Here is a 19,823-nt window from a genome sequence, read left to right as displayed (position 1 = left end):
CAGATGGTAAAGAATCTGCTGCAATGTGGGAGACCTGGGTTGATCCCTGGGTTGGGAAGATCCCTTGGAGGAGGGCATGGCAACCCACTCCAGTATTCTTGCTGGAGAATCCCCATGGACAGAGGAGCCTGGCAGGCTGCAGCCCATGGGGTCCCAAAGAGTTGGCCAGACTGAGCGACTAAGCCCACAGGAGAGAGAAGGACGATGAATGTATTATGGGCGGTCTTGATAATAAGCTGTTCTTATTTTTCTGTTTTATTTCTAGCTACAAGAAAACACATGAAACCCTGAGTCATGCGGGGCAGAAGGCGACTGCGGCTTTCAGCAACGTTGGGACAGCCATCAGCAAGAAGTTTGGAGACATGAGGTACTGTGGGGAAGAACCATGTGGAAGAGGCTAGGCCTTTGGCTTTCAGAGACAAGGAGGGGCATTATCCATTGACTAGTCTTCCTAAAGGCATTCTTTTCTTTAATTGGATTAAAATTTTATGTGCCTGATCCTATTGGTGACTGAGATACATTTTTATATTGGGACATTTTCTACCTAAATGTCAGCTTAGTGGACCTGATCGCAGAGATGCCCTTTCTATTATTTAGTAAAAATAGAAGACAGAGGGTACCTTTAATCACCAGTAATAAGGAGAGATTCCAAAAGAATGCAGCACACCCTGAATTTGAATCACTGTAACTTAAACTAAGTTAAAATATGCTTTCAGTGAATATGCTCTGATAAACTATTCTTGCCTACATTTTTGTACACATACAGCTAGTATTTATATTTTTTCCATGCTAAATATATAGATATTTATTCTTTTATTCTAAAAAGCTACCATGGATATATGCACCTGGTAATATTCTTTCTTTACTTTGGCAATGTATTGTGAATATATTAATAAATGTTTATTACATCTTCGTTTTCAGTGGATGTATTATCTTCCAGTGCACAGCTGTACCAAAATTTTTAAACCAGTTCCTTTGCACATTTCGGTCATTTTCAGTATTTGTTATATAAAATTAGGGTGTGAACTAAGAACAATGTAGTATTGACCATTTTTATTTTTTATATTATATTCTAGAAAGTTATCTTACATACAGTTGCTGCTCTCATATTTTTTTGCTTATTTAAATACCTATCATAGTTTATTTTGAATTTGGCTGATATGCTTAGGAGATTTTTCTTTATAAATCAATGTCATTTTTGTCTCTAAAAATCAAGTTCAATTTTTAAAAACTTCTCAAGTACATTTTATGTTTCTTCTTTTTAAAAACTATGTGCATATTATTTTACTGGATTCTTAAATTATTGCTTTATGTATTACTCTGCAGCTTTGATGCCTAGAGGCAAATATTTATATCTTTGTGTTTAAGTTATTTTTTGACTTCAAAAATTACTGGATTGTGCCCAACATTCATGCATCATTTTAAGAACTTGGCATTCATGAGGCTAGAATTAAGTAAGTACATATGCATGAATCTGAGTACATTGCTTTATCTTCATTTTTGCTAATAAAGCAATAATGAAAAGCAATTAAAATTCTTCCGAGGCAGCATGTGATGAACCAGTAAGCATTTTGGATTATTAATTAACCCTAGCTTTATTAGAATAAAATTTGCAGTCATTTCAATGGCAGGAAAGCATTTATCTAAACTAATTAAATAATTCCTTAAAACAGGAAAGACCTTATCACCAGTTATATCCAAGAAAATATATTTTGTCATGTTTATAAAATTTGTTTTCCACATACTTAGTTGAAACAATGATCACAATGGCATAATACTGCCAACAGGAACAGTGTTTCTCCAACTGTAGGAGACTTTACAGACACCTCTGAAGCTTGTTAAATGCATATTCCTAGATTCCACCTCTCTTGAGATTGCACCTCAATAGGTCTTGGATGGCATCTAGGAATCTGTTTGAAATAAGCTCCCAGGTGATCTGACTTCAACTGGTTAGGTGTTGAGGAACCAAGTGTAACGTACCTGTACCTGGGTATTCTCAGTTATAAATGTAGACAAGAGTAACAGGATCACCAGGTTACTATGCAAGCAGCAGAAGACAGCATGCCATGTATTAAATATTCAATAAATGCTAGTTTTTACCTTTGCTAAGGAACTGTCTCAGTTACAAGGTGGCCCTCCAGGACAGAAATTAGGCAGAGCCCCTGAACAGGAGTGTGCTGTATTTCATGAGTTGTACAGAATGAAGACTGTGTTTCACACATATAGCGTGTTGACACACTCATGTTCCTGCATGAACTGGGCATAATATCAAGGTGTGTTAACTGCCTTTCCTCCTGTTTCAATGTGGCTTTGTTTTAGCATAATGGATAATCTGTTTCCCAGGAGTTCCAAACTTTTCGTTAATTACTGCTCTGTGTAAAGGACACAACACTTCCACTATAAAGTGTGTCTAAAAATATTGGGAAATGTAGTCTTTATTACTAGAGATTCAAATATGATCCTGTAATATTTTGTAGACCTATATTTTCCGATCTATATTTTTCTCAAGCTAAATATCTAACATCTATATATAAATGAGGATAAGTCCCTGTGGAAACAAGTTTTACAAAGGATTATTACTTTTGATTATACTAGAACAAGTAATATATGTAAAAATCATATTTGAAAATTACTTAAGTTTAATACAATAATGATTCTTAAATGAGAACAATTAGTGGGTTTTCAATTTAGGGTTCAAATTAACTTGTCAATTTATAAAATGATAGTGGGGAAATTTAAAAATTTTCTTGCAGGCATTTTACTTTGAACCCCTTTGCAGTCTGAAAGTATTAATATCATATTATTTTATATTTTGTTGGTTACATCATAATATCCCTTTGTGAATTCTGGGAACACATTTCTGAATTTGTTCAAAAATTGCCAGAAAAATTTAGATACCTTAGGAGAAAAACAGGACCTCTCAATTTTTTGTTTAAAATCATTACAAGTTAATACTCACAGGTTTCCAAAACTTAGAATTTGGACCTTTTAATAACTGAGTGAAAAACACTATGTTAAGATTTAATTTAGATGTTTTATAAAAACAAATATTTCCTGAGCTAAGGTCCTCCTTTTATCCTGATGACCCCTAAGTGAAAGCCCCTCAGCCAGTCCTGGAATTCTGCCTCCTTCTCCATCTGCTGGATAACATGGCTAATAGCTACCTAACCAGATGGTTTTCTCTGAGGTTAACACGAAGTCACATTTATGAAAGGACTCTGTGACCAAATGCAAGCTACTGGAATCATTTTTATAATAATAATGTTGCCATCTTCTTGGCACTTCTGGGTGAATTTGCTCAAACAGCATGTAATCTAGTGGAGAGGAAATCTTTGGACAAGACTTGTATAACTTTGACAGAGAATCCAGCTATAGCCATGAGAAAAACAGTGAGAAGCACCCGTGGCGGATTCATGTTGATGTATGGCAAAACCAATACAGTATTGTAAAGTAAAATAAAAAATAAAATAAATAAAATTTTGGCTCAAAAAAAAAAAAAAGAGTTGGTAAAGCAATTGTGAAGACATTAAAAAGTCAGTGCACTTAGAAAGAGTAAGGAACGGGGTCCCTTATCTTTTCCCTGGGGCTCTCGAAAGAGGACAGCGGGCAGTGTGGTCCTTTCTCTGCATCCTGATGTGCTAACCTTGCTCCTCCTTTTCTCTCCTGTGCTGCTCTGGCTGCAGGTCTCATTCCATCGGGTAAGCGCTGCCCCAGGGGCCCAACTGGCTCCCTCCCTCGAAGCTCCCTTCCTCCCCAGAGCACCGCAGTGGGCGTGCCTCGGCCCCAAAGCTCTTTTCCTGAGTGTTCACGACCAGGGAGTTACAGAGTATAGAGCACCTAATGTGTTTGCATCTGTTTCAGCACTTGCTTATCTCATTTCTGAATCATTTATTAATGCATCACTTTGGCTTGCTGAGTCATCCTCAGGGATCTCTTTCTGCATCATGCCGGTGGACAGAGGTCCTCAGAAGAAAAGGAAAGTGAAATTGTGCACTGCAGATGTATTTGAAACCGGCAGAAAGTAAAGTCGAGAAACAGAACAATTTCTTCTAGATTGTCATGTTTTTCTGAACTTCTGATAACTGTTATTTAGGCAGATGGTTCACCTTCAACTTTCTGTACCCTCTGGAGTTGAAGTGGAAAGCCCAAATGTTAACACGTGTGCAATTGTGAGTCCCAGGTCTCTGAATTAAGCCTCCGTTGGGGTGGAATCTTATTATATAAATTAAAAAAAAAATTCTTTCCTAAAAAACTACCTGTATTTAAGAGATGCTACTGCTAAGTCGCTTCAGTTGTGTCCGACTCTGTGTGACCCCATAGATGGCAGCCCACCAGGTGCCCCCGTTCCTGGGATTCTCTAGGCAAGAACACTGGAGTGGGTTGCCATCTCCTTCTCCAATGCATCAAAATGAAAAGTGAAAGTGAAGTCGCTCAGTCATGTCCAACCCTCAGCAACCCCATGGACTGCAGCCTTCCAGGCTCCTCTGTCCATGGAATTTTCCAGGCAAGAGTACTGGAGTGGTGTCCCATTGCCATCTCCGATTTAAGAGATGAATACGTGATAATGTTGATGAATTTTTTTTAGTAATTCTCTTTTTAAAATATAATTTATGAGGAAGTATTTTGCCTATGATTTCTAAATGGAGTGTCTGTAAATATCTGCTGCATTTCTTTGTTCTTTTCTTTCTGAGTTCTAGTAAAGTTACTAACCCTAACCTCAGTGGATATTATTAGGGAAGGTGAGGGTGGGTTTGATCCCTTACCTGTTAAGCTTCTTGGGAGAGGAGCAGGCAGGAACTGTGCTGGAAAGTGGATGAGGGAATGCTCGCCTAGGAAAATAAACCCCATTTTGCTTCCTCCCTCCACACACCGTGATTTCTAAGCGGAACTCACATAGAAATAACAGTCCGTCAGAGGGACAATGAATCAGTTGCTGTAGGATTAATAAGGTAAGATAGCTGATGCTCTTAGAAGTCTCAGAAAAGTTGATCCTTGTACCAGTTGTTCTAGGATGGAGGCGGAAACCCTAGCTCCCACGTTGGACTGTGTGAAATGTGTTTACTTGGCGTGTTTCCTTGATGGACTCATGTTAACTCTGTGTAGTCCTCTGATGAGCTTCAAATGGGATGGACGAGCTGTTAGCTGCCTGGCTCTACCTGCTGGGCTCTGCCCCTTGTCCCTGACTGTCTTCCTGAAACAGGAGGAGGGAGCTGGACCAGAAGTCATGTCCCCAGAGTCATGTACTTGGGCTGCTGGCCTGAGCCAGGGGGGAATCAGACACTCTCCTCAGATTTCCTGGCTTACAGGGAAAGTATAGGGTTGGCCAGAAATTTGTTTGGGATTTTCCATACGATCTTGCAGAAAACCCAAATGAACATTTTGGCCAACCCAATAAAATAATATGCAGCCACGGACCATCTGCTCTTCCTTTATTCCCTGGAAATGATTGTGGCCCATCCTACCCAACAATAACAAATATTGTCTTGGTGGGGAGGGCAGGGAATACTTCAGATAGTGGACATTGCTGTTTTAAAACTGTGAATGAGGAGTTTCTCATATACTTATATTGTACTATCTTCTTTTCTCTTTTTGTTTCCCCTTTAATCTGCTTTTGCCCTGAAGCTACTCCATTCGCCATTCCATAAGTATGCCTGCAATGAGGTAATGTGTAAATTAGTTTACATAATCTCAATGCAGAATGTGTTTGAAGTGTTACTGTTATTGTGGATTTTTTTCCTTTTTTAGATGAGGGGAAGTGCCATGACCTATTATATTCTCTTTTCTGATGGCCCCAGGAAAAGAAGGCTGACAATGCTATAGAAGAATGGTCGCTGTGAAGGGCTCGGGCTATTGACTGGACACGCTAGTTGAAATCCAGCAGTCCCTGATGTGTATGACCTGAGACAGTTTACCGAATCTACCTCAATCTCCATTCTCTTGCCTGTATACTAGGAGAAATGAGAATCTGTCTACTTTAAATGGCTGTTGTGAGATGTATGGTCTGCATAAAGCACTCAGTACAAGGCCTGGAACATTCCAAGCACACCTGTAAAGGGGGAAATCATTTTATTACCACACCATTAAATGAAAAAATAGGAGAGAAAGAGGGCTACAGTTCTAGAAAGGATAACATTAGGATTTGTTAAAGGATATATTAAGGTGAAGAGTCTACTGAACAATAAAAATGCCATTAAGCTTATTGGTCAGCTGAAAACTCCAGAGGAAGGTGTTCCTCTGGCTCCCAGTTGGTGTGACATAGTGATATGATCAGATAAAATCAAAAGGTTAGACTGGGAGTCAGAGGATGCAGGTTGTAGCCCAGTTCTGCGAGGGGTAAACTTGGCAGCTTTGGGAAGATCATTTCAGTGATAGGGGTTTCATCACGCTTAAAAATAAAGGGCTAGAACCAGACTTTGGGCTCCTCCCACGGTGCTTCTAGGAACCCTTGGGCTGCCCTGGGGAGGGGCTCAGTGGAAGGACATCTGGCCCCTGGAGCCCTCCCTCACTTCATTCAGAACTGTGTCTCTTCTTTCCTGCTTTATATTACATATTGTGGTGTGATTACATTCTAGAGGGAGCTCAGTTACTCTAAACAGTTCAAGCACTTTGAAGCCAAATTCTTTCTAGGGTTATTTGCGGTTTCTGCCTGTTCTCCAGCATGCACTCTAGTGTAATCAGATTAGAGGAGTGTCTGATTTATTATACCTGCTGATGTCTCTTCTACACTGGGGCTATGTTGTAACTTTGCAAGTTGGACCAGAGCATTTGATTTCCCTAATGTGGGGAAAAATAGAGAGCATAGATGGCTTAGTTTATATTTGAATGACTTGCTCCCCTAGCATGAGAACATTGACCAGTGCACCCTGCAGCCCTGAGCTTCCTTACTTGTTAAATTTTGTCTGCGTGTCCAAAGAAGGCTTGAAAAAAATTCGTATGGCTTTTCTCTGGGAGACAGAAATAATCAAATGACTTATGGGTCAAATGTGTTCCTTATGAGCTTGCCTGAAATTAACTCTTTTCAAAAAAGGGATTTTACTCAACTAACATCCACTATGAACCATTAGGATGAACTAAGTGTCTGCCCACTGTGGTCCTATACAACTGATGGATAACAGGTAGTCATGTGACCAGCTTGGTCAAATAAAATGTGCATTGGAAGTCAGGTGCTAGTAAGTATATGCTTTTGAATCACTCTCATGCAATTTCACTAGTATTTCATCATGAGACAGGTACTGTAGAGGATTGCTCATAGGAATTTGACTCATATTTGAGTCATATACAAGATGTGATGCTGTGCTTGGTCCCTCCGGGCTCACCATTGTTAATTCATGCAACCTGGATGCAAATGGATTTCTGACCATCCAGAGTATCAGCCTTGACAGACAAACTCTAACAAAGACAAATTCATTCAAAAACATATTCTGCATGTTAGTTTTCTCTTGATAGTATTACAGCCATGCTACAGCCCACACCACACAATGAAGCCCGTGTTTTATAACTATTCTCCCTTATAAAGTTTCTTTAGGTCATTTCTCTTATTTTATTTCTTCTGCACTCAAGAGAGACTAGAAAGTGGCGTATTAAATACAGTAACATTCAGTTGAATTATTTGACCTGAAAATGACGACAGTCACTGTTGCTGAAAGCTGACATGAATACTAGATTTAAGATTCATTTTTAATTCAGTTCCAGTTGCCTTAGTTGGACTGAGCTGATATCATTGGACTTGGTGGATATCACTTTTAAGGGTAATGATGTCATTAACTCATAATTTCATGTAGACAAATACAGTATCGAAAACAAAAAAGCACCACTGAAAAATCTAAATCTTAGAAGTATAACATGGTATGTAGATTATTTAACACAATGACTGAGTTACAAATAAAACATCAGTAGACTGCAAGGCTCTGTCTAGTGAGAACAAATAAGTATCTTCTCTGAAAGGAAATATAACACATGTGAATAGCACCGTTTTGATCAAGCATTAGACAAATAATAAGTATATTTCAACCTAAAATGAAGAAGGTATTGACTTACAGAAACACTGCTTCCTGGACACTGACAAAATACTTAGTTTTAAAACTTAAAAACTTTAACGTTTGAAAACATATGAACCTTTTTTCCCCTGTAGCTATTTCTGTCTTGTCTCACATTCACTAAAAATAAATGACTTTTAAAATTCCATGTGGGAAAACTTGAACATGACATTCTTCAGATAGACTTTCCAGTGGTTATAAAATAACTGGGTTTGGAAAAGGCGTATTGTGATAGAAATCATTAATTAGTAAATGAAAAATTAAGCTATCACTTCTTTGACTCACTGGGAATGATTTATGGTTCAACATGGAATTATGCCAGTTTTAGCCTTGCCAAATGCTATATTATTTATTCTATAGCTGAGCATCTGACAATTTTACTTAGAAAAATCCCATGGTAGGTTATGGTTTCTGGATCTAACCTAGCAGAAGTAAAATATAAAACATGGTTGGTGTAGGTGGCCAACCAACAACTAGCTCTGGTGCAGAGGTGATGTTTGAAACCAGATAGCACAGTTGCTAACTCAGCTAGGTCTTTGGAGCTGACCTCTCTTTTTCTGTTATTTTAGGAATTCTCCTACTTTCAAATCATTTGAGGAGAGGGTTGAGACAACTGTCACAAGCCTTAAGGTACAGATGAAGTAAATTTTGCGTCATGGGGTTCATGAATCAGGAAAGCTTAGTCGCTTGGTTCCAAAGGTGGGGCCACCAGCATTTGGTTCCAAGGCTGCCACCAAGAAGGCAGCCTTGCACCGAGTCACTTTTCTTCACATGTAAACCTGTAAATAAAACCAGTATTGAATATTGTTACTGTATATGTACAAAGTTGTTCATGTAAACCATTCAGGAGTGAATTGTGCATTCAAGTGAACTGGGGTTTGCGTTGATCTCTTTGCTGGTTAGAACTCTTAATGCTATTACTCAAGAGGCAGGTATGTGATAGATGAATGTAGATAGGACACACCATATGTGAACTCTGAATTTAGAGTGTAAGGGAAATTTCCGTAACAGCTCAGAGCTCCTCTGATTTGGTGTATCAGTAGAAATAAACTTGGCTCCATGGGTTATCCTGCCATCCACCACCCCTCAACTACTTAGATTTGTCTACTCCGTTCACATATTGAGCACAGCACAGCATGAAGGCAAAATGAAGCTGAGTCACAAAATGTATTATTTTATAATGGTGCATTTGTTCTCTGGATATACACTGAAAAGATGCCTGTTGTATAGTAGGTGCTAAAAAAATTGATTGAATTTCATGTTTGAGCATAGATAAATTAATGTACTGAAGATAAAAGAGCAAAAATAGAAGCAGTCTAATCTTAAATGTATAGCACATTTAAAACAGGAAAAATCATGGATACTACTAAGGATTGTTTTTAAAGATATTACCTAAACATAATTACATCTTGATATTATCACTATTTTGTATACAGTCCATTTCTGTATTTCCCCGTAACTGGGAAAATTAAGAACATGTGTGACCTTTAACTAGCTCAAGAGCAGATATAGGCATGTGCTGATTACCCAGCTGCTTCTGAATCATGCCGCCCCCACATGTGTTGCCAGGCGAGAGTTTATGAGATTGTAAGTAATTCCTTCCTGGAGGTCCTACACGCTCTTCTCAATTTTGAGCTGGAGGGTCCTTCCCTTTAGAGGAGGGTTTTTACATGGAATTCTCTTTTCCAGGCCTGTGATTAGGTGTTTAAGGCCCAAGAATGAAATTATTACTCAGCATTTACCATGCTTTCATTGACTCCGGTTATGAGCAGTTTCTAGTTGTACAGTTTTACTGCTCTGCTTGTCAACGTTATCATTTATTGAGTGTTTAGGAACCAGGAGGAGCCATTATATTGCCCCTGTTTGTAGGGAAACTTTTGATAGGGAGGGACATGCAGTGTCACAGAGATTTCTCTTACTAAAATACCTAGTTTCAAAAGAGAAGAGTCAAAAAACCCTAGGGGTTAATTTCTCAACATTTGGTTCTCAGCCTTAGACAGTCCAAGAAGGATGGATTTTGTTGTTAGCTCGATTCTGACACAGGAAAAGTTGTACATTTTGGGGTTTCCTTTAAAAGAAGGAGCTATGAAGAAGCAAAAGAAGAATAAAGAACAACCTATTTACTTTTGCTTTTAGGAAAATCTGGTAAGCTTACAGGACACATATGATTCAAGAGTTTGATCCACACTGTCAGCCTCTCACTTTTCTCACCTCATCTGAATGGAAGGTGTAGAGCGTGCCTCCTCCCTCAGACATGTACAAAACCAACTCCGCCAACTGGATACTAGCCTGTGTCAAGCCCGCCTGAAAGCAGGTCCTATATCCGCATGACTGCCCATAGATTTTACAAGACTCACATCCCACCCAGCTCCTGGGTCATGGCCAATGCAAGCTTCCCTTTTTCCTGCCCACACAGTGGAGAAGAGCTGATAATCATTCTTTGTGTCAAACCGTCAATTACAAATTCCTCATTCCTTTTGTTCCCCAGACTAGACAGTAGATGTTTAACCCTTCCTACATTGTTTATTTTCTGTGTAGTTTACTGTTGTGTTCTGAATCTTCTCCAAAGCTTCTGTAACTTTCTTCAATTATGAATCCTGAGGCTGTTTTCTGCTGAAGGAATGACTCATGAATCAGTAAGGATGAGTGAAATAACCTGCAGGTCGATATGCTGTATTTGTACTGACACATACTGCTTCAAGCCTGATTTTTCAAACACCACTTAGAGGGGACCATGTTCATATTTGAGTTCTATTAGAAATAATGTTCTGCTGTGAAGTGAGGTCCGTTCCTGCCATCTTCTCACACAGTCTGTCACACCATCTGGCATTTGTACCCAATGGATCATTCGGTGGATCATTCTTAGTTTATACCCAATTGTGTAGTTAGTTTGATTTTCCAGGAAAACTTGCCAACTCATCCAAATCGTGTAAAGGTAGTCCTTTCCACCGACATCCTTGTAATGCACATCCTTATAATACACATCTGTGTATTGCTTGAAATCTTGGCTGGTGTAAACTGTGTACTCAATAAGCACCATTTCTATTTCATCTAAAACAAGCAAACAGAAAGCAGGCCTAGAATCAGCTCCTATGAAACCATATTTGAAACACTGTTCTACCGTGTTCCAGTGAATCATGAGCAATGACATCCTCTCCAACTATTGTATTGTTCCATATCAAGCAGAACATGTTTTCAGTGCACCTACTTTTTGATAAGCACATTGTATAGCCTAAATTAAAACCTCAAAAAAGGTAAGACATATTATACTTATTGGTTCTTTGTGTCCTTTCAACTAGACATTTTATTATGAGAGACCAGGAAACCCAATTCAGTAATTCAAAGAAAATTTTTTTTGCTAAGAGCAGTTGTAATTTTGGGGACATAGTGACAAATTCTTGGATGAAAAACCATTTTGAAGGGAAGAGTTCATGAGAAGCTTATTATTCACATCTCTGCTTCAGCACATGTGTACGTGCTAAGTCACTTCAGTTGTGTCCAACTCTTTGTGGCTCTATGGGTTAGGGTTAGGGTTAGGGTTGGCATGCCATTCTTCAAGGGATCTTCCCAGCCCAGGGATCGAACCCAAGGCTCTCAAGTCTCCTGCATTGGCAGGGAGTTCTTTACCACTCGCGCCATCTGGCGGAGAAGGCAATGGCACCCCACTCCAGTACTCTTGCCTGGAAAATCCCATGGACAGAGGAGCCTGGTGGGCTGCAGTCCATGAGGTCGTTGAGGGTCGGACTGAGCGACTTCACTTTCACTTTTCACTTTTGTGCATTGGAGAAGGACATGGCAACCCACTCCAGTGTTCTTGCCTGGAGAATCCCAGGGACAGAGGAGCCTGGTAGGAGGCCGTCTCTGGGGTCGCACAGAGTCGGACACGACTGAAGCGACGCAGCAGCAGCAGCAGCAGCAGCAGCAGCGCCATCTGGGAAGCCCACATCCTTGGCTTTAGGCAGTACTTTAGTATTGTAGTGTGTGGTCATTAAACTCACATGGTTAGGAAACCCCTTTAGTCCACTCCTTTCTTTGCTAAATTGCTTTATTTCAAAGTGGTTTCCTCCTTCTTTAATTTTCTCTTTTGGTTTGAGAAGTTGAAAACTAGAAGAGAAGAATAAAACAAAGCCCAGAAGAATACATCAGTAGTTGGTATTCACCTGACTCATTACTCTGTGACTGAATGCGACTAAAGAGGAAGATGAAAACTATTAATAGAGTCAATTACATTGAATTAGACTCGTCTCTCAGAAAATAAGCATAGTGGAAAATTAGGTAGTTGAAGCCAATCCCCTGCTTCTTCCCAGTGTTAAGATAACAGAGTAGAGGAGGAATCAGTGCTCTGCGCCTGAGGTCTGCAAACTAAGATGGATAGACTGAATCCAGCTGGTCCCCTATTTTTGAGTGATCTGTATGCTAAGAAATGATTTTTACTATTATCTTAATGGTAATTATTCTTCAAAGGAAGAATAATATTTTGTAATTTGAAAATCAAATTACATGAAATTCATATTTCAGTGTCCATACATACAGCCGTTATGGAACTCAGCCATGCTTATTCACTTACATATTATCTTGGCTGCTTTCTACCATTGCTGATTTGAGTATTTGTGACAGAGACTATGTGGTTCTCAAGTCTAAAATATTTATAATCTGTCACTTTCCAGAATGAGTTTTCCAATCTCAAGCAGAGTGGAAAACTCAACTTAGTAACTGAATTTACAGAGGCAGAGGGATTTTAGCGACAGTGGGAGAAAAGCATGTGTGTGATTTGCGAGAACTGAACTGCTTTCAAAACCTGGTTAAAGGGTTTAAAAGGCAGGCCAGGCAATCAGCAGGTACATTCCCCAGTGTAGTCTATGTCCTTGTGAGTGATCATAAGTGACAGTGAGGTGTAGACAGAATTTTGGGAATAGCCACATTATCTATTCTGTACCTTTCTTTTCCTCAAAGTGTTTTTCCATATTGTTACTGGTTAAAGGAGGGCCAAGACTTGCATCAAGCCTTTGGGGCCGTTAAATATTCTTTTGAAAGACCTTTTACTAAGAAATTTTTCAAAGTACTTAACCATATTCCTTAATTATAAATTGATTTCTTCCTGACTATGGTCTTATTAGCCAACAACAAGTATACCAAAAGAGAGCATCTGAAAGCATCATAACTTTGCATTGTAAGGTATATCCTCCTATTAAGACCGCTGCCTGGAAAGATATGAGGTGACTAATGCTTAAGCCATGATTCATCTCCAACTCTCAAAGTAGAGACCAGAGATCATGTTCCCTGGATCCACCCTGCTTTCCAAAGAGACATTTACCAGAACTTCAGATTGTCTTGTTAAGTCTCAAAAGGAAAAGTTGGCGTCGCTTAAAGGAGTTCCTGCATTTGCAAAATTGGGGGGATTTATCTAACATTCAATTCTGTTTTGATTAAATTGGTTCTCTGGGTGACTGAAGAGACGGTGCAAATCCACAGATCTGGACATGCCCCTGAAGGGACTGGGAATTTTAGATGTAGAACGGACAAAGAGAATATTGCTAAAGTTAGAGAGACAAAGAGAGTGTTGTACAACTTAAAGTTTCGAGTCCAGTCCCCAAACCCAAATATGATTGACACCCTAGCCCTCTGTGAAAGGAAACTTAACTTCTCTACATCCTTGGCATCCCCTTTTCATGCCCGCTCAAGAAAACAAGTATTTCTGAACTTCAGAGTAATCCATCTTATTTTTTTAAATTACGAAAATGACAAACTAACTGTACCTGTGCCTCTTGGCCCGTTTCAGACGAAAGTAGGCGGGGCGAACCACGGCGGCGGCAGCTTCGAGGAGGTGCTGAGCTCCACGGCCCACGCCAGCTCGCAGAGCTCGGCCGGCGGCCCCCGGCTGGCCGAGGGGGAGGAGCTACAGTGCTAGGGCCCCGCCCTGCCCGCGCGCCTCGGCAAGGAAGACCACTGTCCCGCGGGAAGACACAGGCCTTGACCTTGTTCTTCAAGTGGCTTCTCCTCAAAGTTTAATTAAATGATTTACATTTGAATTCGTGTCTTTGCTGGACCACACAACCATTTAAGAGTTCCTAGACTGTCATCTTTTAAAATGTCAACTTCAGCAGGTACACAGTTGGTCATGACCCTTGTTTTTGTGTAATTCAACATGTTTCCCAAACCTGTAGCTGTTAATTATTTGCTTTGATTTTTGCTTGAACGCCTATAGGAAGTGCATGTCTTTGAAGGCTAAGTGGCCCCTTTCAGTTCTGTCCGCTGGATGGCTCTCTTTCTAACTGGCTCCAGCAGGGAATGAGATGGCACTGCAAATATCTTCAAACTGCTTGTGAGCTCCCTCACCTACTTCAATTAATTCCTTATGCTTATTTGAGCAATTAAAATAATTGATTTTAATGATAACTTTGAATCCTTAATTTCTTTACGTTTCAGGGCTGTTGATGAATGTGATAGGTGGTAGTGTAATTCTGCAGATGCTGTTTTAAAATCAACTTCTACTGCTGATCTGGAGAATATAAGAGGATAAATAAGTAATTATAACCTCTGCTACTTTAGGATGCTAAAACAATCTCCGATTCTGAAATTCTCTCAAATCTACCTAGAATAGTATTTAACTCAGGTAACTACTGAGTTAAGTACACAAGAAACAGATGCCAAAGGATTTGCTAGAAAATGGTAGAAGCAGAGTTCTGCCACTCTTTCCAGTATGCAAACTGCTCACATTAAAAAAAAATCATCTTAATACAATCAGATTTCTGCAGTAATGTTTACCTTCCACATCACAAACTTCTTTTCTTCTCTATGGGAACGTACGTTTGTTGTTAGGTAGCAGGTAGCGTTTATTATTAGTAGTGTGTGTCGGGGGGTGGGGGGTGTATAATTTCCTCAGTTCTGTCTCATCGCAGCAAAAATTTGAAATGGCAGACCAGTGTTGCAGCTCTGTTACAGCTCAGTTTTATTGGGCAAGCAAAGAAGAGTACACCCTTGAGGCATGAGGGTGGGCCAACCCAAAAGGAGAGGCCTCAGTCTGTCTTGGCTTCCTCCTTTGAGTCATTCATCTCCTCCTCCCCTTGAGCCTGCCCTCTGCCAGTTGGGGTAGGCAAGAAGGGGGCATGTTGGTTTCACTTGAAGTTCTCGCTCCAGTCTGCGGATTTTCTTCTGTTCCGTTTTCCAGGCTTTTCTCTGTCTTTTAGCCGCCACCATTTTGGACTCCTTTTTTCTATTCTAATTACCTGACAGTAGCATCCTGTAGCTACATTTTTAAAAGGTACACTCTAGAATGTAGAATAGATTTACCAACTAAAAAAAAAAAAAAAAAACAACTCCAAATTTAAATATAGTAATAATGTTATTTATAGATATATATAATCCATATAATATGCATAACATAGTATGTTCATTGTTCATTTTGTAACTTCATTAGATAGAAGTGGGTATTTGTGACATATTGAAATAAAGCTAACTTTAAAAAATTCTATTCACATTAATGGAGCAGAACAATCCATATACCTAACTGAAAATCAAACTGGTTCAGGGACACAGAATCTCCGAGGCCTGGACTCTTGGGAGCAACAGGTGTGGGGGTGTAAACGAACCAGAGTAGACGAATGTGGACAAAGGAGCTCTGCCAGCCGAAGTGTTGGCATTCTCCATAACCTAGCCTTCCAGCCTGCTGGCTGAAGCCAAACCATGTCTAGCTGGCTTGTGAGTGTGTTGCTTGCCCACTGCTATGGCGTGCCCTTGGTCTCTCTGTCCAGTCTACAGTGGCCTGGTCACCTCTTATAAACTCACTGCCACCTTCTTTTGGCCACATTCAGTATTTGGCCACTTCATTGTATTAGAAAATGCAGTTACATTGCTATAAACAAATGTCTTCATTCACCAACCCATTTCTACACACAATAGTCTCAACCTTACAATCTGAAAACACAGCATGAAAACTGGGCAGAAAACTGATCAAGAAAATTAGTGTTAATGCTCAAAACTAAAATAAACTATATCTTAGCTGTTTATTTTAAATCATCCTTCAAAAATTCTATTTTGATGTTTTATAAAAACTATATTCCTATCACCTCTATTAATTGTTAAATTGTTAAAAATTATTCCCTCTGAGTGAGGAGTGGTATGATGGCCATGATGTCTTTTTTCATTCTGCCATGAGATGTGTGATGAATAACCCACATCACTTCAGTTCAGTTCAGTTGCTCAGTCGTGTCCAACTCTTTGTGACCCCATGAATCACAGCACGCCAGGCCTCCCTGTCCATCACCAACTCCCGGAGTTCACCCAAACTCACGTCCATCGAGTTGGTGATGCCATCCAGCCATCTCATCCTCTGTCGTCCCCTTCTCCTCCTGCCCCCAATCCCTCCCAGTATCAGGATCTTTTCCAATGAGTCAACTCTTAGCATGAGGTGGCCAAAGTATTGGTTCCAGCTTCATCCTCAGTCCTTCCAATGAACACCCAGGACTGATCTCCTTCAGAATGGACTGATTGGATCTCCTTGCAGTCCAAGGGACTCTCAAGAGTCTTCTCCAACACCACAGTTCAAAAACATCAATTCTTCGGCGCTCAGCTTTCTTCACAGTCCAACTCTCACATTCATACATGACTACTGGAAAAACCATAGCCTTGACTAGACGGACCTTTGTTGGCAAAGTAATATCTCTGCTTTTCAATATACTATCTAGGTTAGTCATAACTTTCCTTGCAAGGAGTAAGCGTCTTTTAATTTCATGGCTGCAATCACCATCTGCAGTTATTTTGGAGCCCCCCAAAATAAAGTCTGACACTAAGCCATGCCATGTGGGGCCACCCAAGACGGGAGGGTCATGGTGGAGAGGTCTGACAGAATGTGGTCCACTGGAGAAGGGAATGGCAAACCACTTCAGTATTCTTGCCTTGAGAACCCCATGAACAGTATGAAAAGGCAAAATGATAGGATACTGAAAGGGGAACTCCCCGGGTCGGTAGGTGCCCAATATGCTACTGGAGATCAGTGGAGAAATAACTCCAGAAAGAATGAAGGGATGGAGCCAAAGCAAAAACAATACCCAGTTGTGGATGTGTCTGGTGATAGAAGCAATATGTGATGCTGTAAAGAGCAATATTGCATAGGAACCTGGAATGTCAGGTCCATGAATCAAGGCAAATTGGAAGTGTTCAAACAGGAGATGGCAAGAGTGAACGTCGACATTCTAGGAATCAGCGAACTAAAATGGACTGGAATGGGTGAATTTAACGCAGATGACCATTGTATCTACTACTGTGGGCAGGACTCCCTTAGAAGAAATGGAGTAGCCATCTTGGTTAACAAAAGAGTCCTAAACGCAGTACTTGGATGCAATCTCAAAAACAACAGAATGATCTCTGTTCGTTTCCAAGGTAAACCATTCAACATCACATCACTTAAGTAGAATAATTAAAACAGTCGTTGGTTGGCAGGTCTCATTTTCTTACTGACTAATGACTCTGGAGCTGCCTGTGTCTCCCTGACTTTGACGGGCAAGTGTATCCCAATTTGACCCGCTGCTGAGTTGCCCTATTTTGTTCAGTTGGGCTCAGCTCACATGCAGTATTTTCAAGTGTTCCACAGTACTGAACAGGATTTGCACACAATGGACATATTTGGCTAACAAATCAAAACAGCTTCAGGCTAGATCAGCACCAAGTATATGAAATGATATTATAATATGCATGATACCAAAAATATATCTCAATAATAAAAAATTCCAATATGAATTGTGATTACAAAATTTTTTTTTGAAGTAAGCCATTCTGTAATTTAACCATTTATCACTTATTAAATCCTGTTGTTTTGATGGAGAATATTCATAAGTTCACACAGCTTTATCTCATCAACTATGACTATTGATAGTCATGTCAGCAAAACAGTCTGCATTTTCCCTAAATTACACATTTCTTATAGATCTGGTCATGAACCATGGAAAACAGAACAACTGTGTGCTTTACTATGAACACTCCTGATAAGCCATGCCACTCACAGTGGTCAATGTGAAGAGGACACTGGGGATCTAAGTGACTGTTCTGCCACTGTACATTGTTCCAAAATTATGTCAGCCTGAAAGTTGTTGAACTTCACTGTATAGTAGTGCAAAAGGTTGTGAACTTTAACCCCAACCCTCTCCTCTCACTTTTTATCAGGTTGGAGTGTGGATGGGTACAATAAAAGAATGTAACCAGGAAGGGTTAATTTTGAATTCATGTTGCTTATATGACTTTAACCCTCATTTTGCCACTTTGGGGGTTTCCCTGGTGGCTCTGATGGTAAAGAATCTGCCTGCAATGTGGGAGACCTGGGTTCGATCCCTGGGTCAGGGAAGATCACCTGGAGAAAGGCATGGCAAGCCACTCCAGTATTCTTGCCTGGAGAATTCCATGGACAGAGGGGCCTGGCAGGTTTGCAATCCAGGGTTGCAATGAGTTGGACAAGACTGAGTGACTAACACTTTGCCACCTTATTATTATAGGCATACATAACTGCCTGCCTTGGGGAGATAACCTGAGCCCACCTACCTGTGAAGGACAGTAAGGAAGTGAAACTAACATATCCATCCCCCTGCCTGAGGCTTGCCGTTTGCACCATCCCCCTGCCTAAGGCTTGCCGTTTGCAAGGGCTGAATAGTCTTTTCACTTGTTCCCTCACCTCCCTCAGTCTCTGATCCATTGAAGAACCTGGCAACTAGGCCCTGGGAAGATGGTTATTTTGAGGTGCTATCTTGCCATCTTCTTGGTCAGCCAGCTTTCCGAATAAAGTTGTCTTCCTTAACACCTTTTCTCAGATGTATTGGCCGATCTTTGACAAGCAGAGGGAGCCTGGATTTGGTAACAGGGAGATGGTGATAATGTGACATGGAAAGCAACTGTTTCAAACCTGGTGTTTAAATATATTATTCCAGTAAGCAAGATTTAGGAGTAAATGTGAACCCTCACGTGGCAGGTAAATGAAAAACTGAGACGATTGTGACTAGTATTAAGTCTGACCCAGGAAAAACTTCCAAAGTCTCTGTGTGAATTTATGAAAATTACAGCAGGCAAACATCCCGATAAAACTCCAGGGTCACAGAACATCTTCCGGTTCTAAATGTCTGAACTTTATCTGGGGTTATTTTGTGTGTATGATTTCATGTCAGGAGGAAAAGAAAAAAAACTCCAAAATACTGATACGGTTCCGTTTTCTTGCTAATTGTATCTCCAGTACTAACCAGACTTTGTTGACTTCCAGCCATTTACTGGTTTTTACATAGTGTGGCTGTGATGCAACAGCATTTCAGTGCAGAGCAACACGGCTCTTTGCAGTGCGGATCGGCTCTATGTACACGTGTGTGTCGTCTCCGAAGAGATCACGGCACCTTGCTTCCGGCAGACTGGGTATCCATGGATACTGCAAAGTGTTTCCAAAGAAACGCTGCCTAGAATTCTCACCATGCCAGCCTTTTTAGGCCTTCTTCAAATGGAAACTGACATCTGAATTAAAGGGATAGGCATCATGCTTCCACCAAACTCTTGAGCTGGCCTACACGGACAGCCATCCTTTCTCCACCATTCAGTGGCTGTGCATCACTTAAAAGCAAGCAGGGAAATTACTTACCCTGTGAAAGGGAAACGAAGGGAAGAAGCCAGGTCTGACGTCATCGCTCCATAAGGTTCAATGACCCAGTAATAACTTATTATGTATTTCTTGTCTGCTAATAAATATAATCAAGGCCTGAAAAATATAAACCAGCCAGGGGAAAAGCAGAGGCAGACAAATTACATTTGAAATTGCATGCC

At 40.3% G+C, this 19,823-nt stretch overlaps 1 protein-coding gene across 1 annotated transcript in view; it reads left to right on the top strand.

Moving 5' to 3' along the window:
- Positions 1–13,944, top strand: part of TPD52L1 (TPD52 like 1) — a 69,052-nt gene extending 55,108 nt beyond the window's left edge. Inside the window, exons 6-10 of the mRNA XM_068985523.1 lie at positions 266–367; positions 3,684–3,698; positions 5,623–5,661; positions 8,606–8,666; positions 13,816–13,944. Coding sequence (XP_068841624.1) covers positions 266–367; positions 3,684–3,698; positions 5,623–5,661; positions 8,606–8,666; positions 13,816–13,944 — 346 coding nt within the window. The remainder of the gene's footprint in view (positions 1–265; positions 368–3,683; positions 3,699–5,622; positions 5,662–8,605; positions 8,667–13,815) is intronic.
- Positions 13,945–19,823: the final 5,879 nt, after the last annotated feature.

Source organism: Capricornis sumatraensis, chromosome 13 (genome assembly GCF_032405125.1).
Source record: "Capricornis sumatraensis isolate serow.1 chromosome 13, serow.2, whole genome shotgun sequence".
In the NCBI taxonomy this organism is placed as follows: domain Eukaryota; kingdom Metazoa; phylum Chordata; class Mammalia; order Artiodactyla; family Bovidae; genus Capricornis; species Capricornis sumatraensis.
Note: the sequence above shows the minus strand (reverse complement) of the source record. Positions and strands in the feature narration are given on the sequence as shown.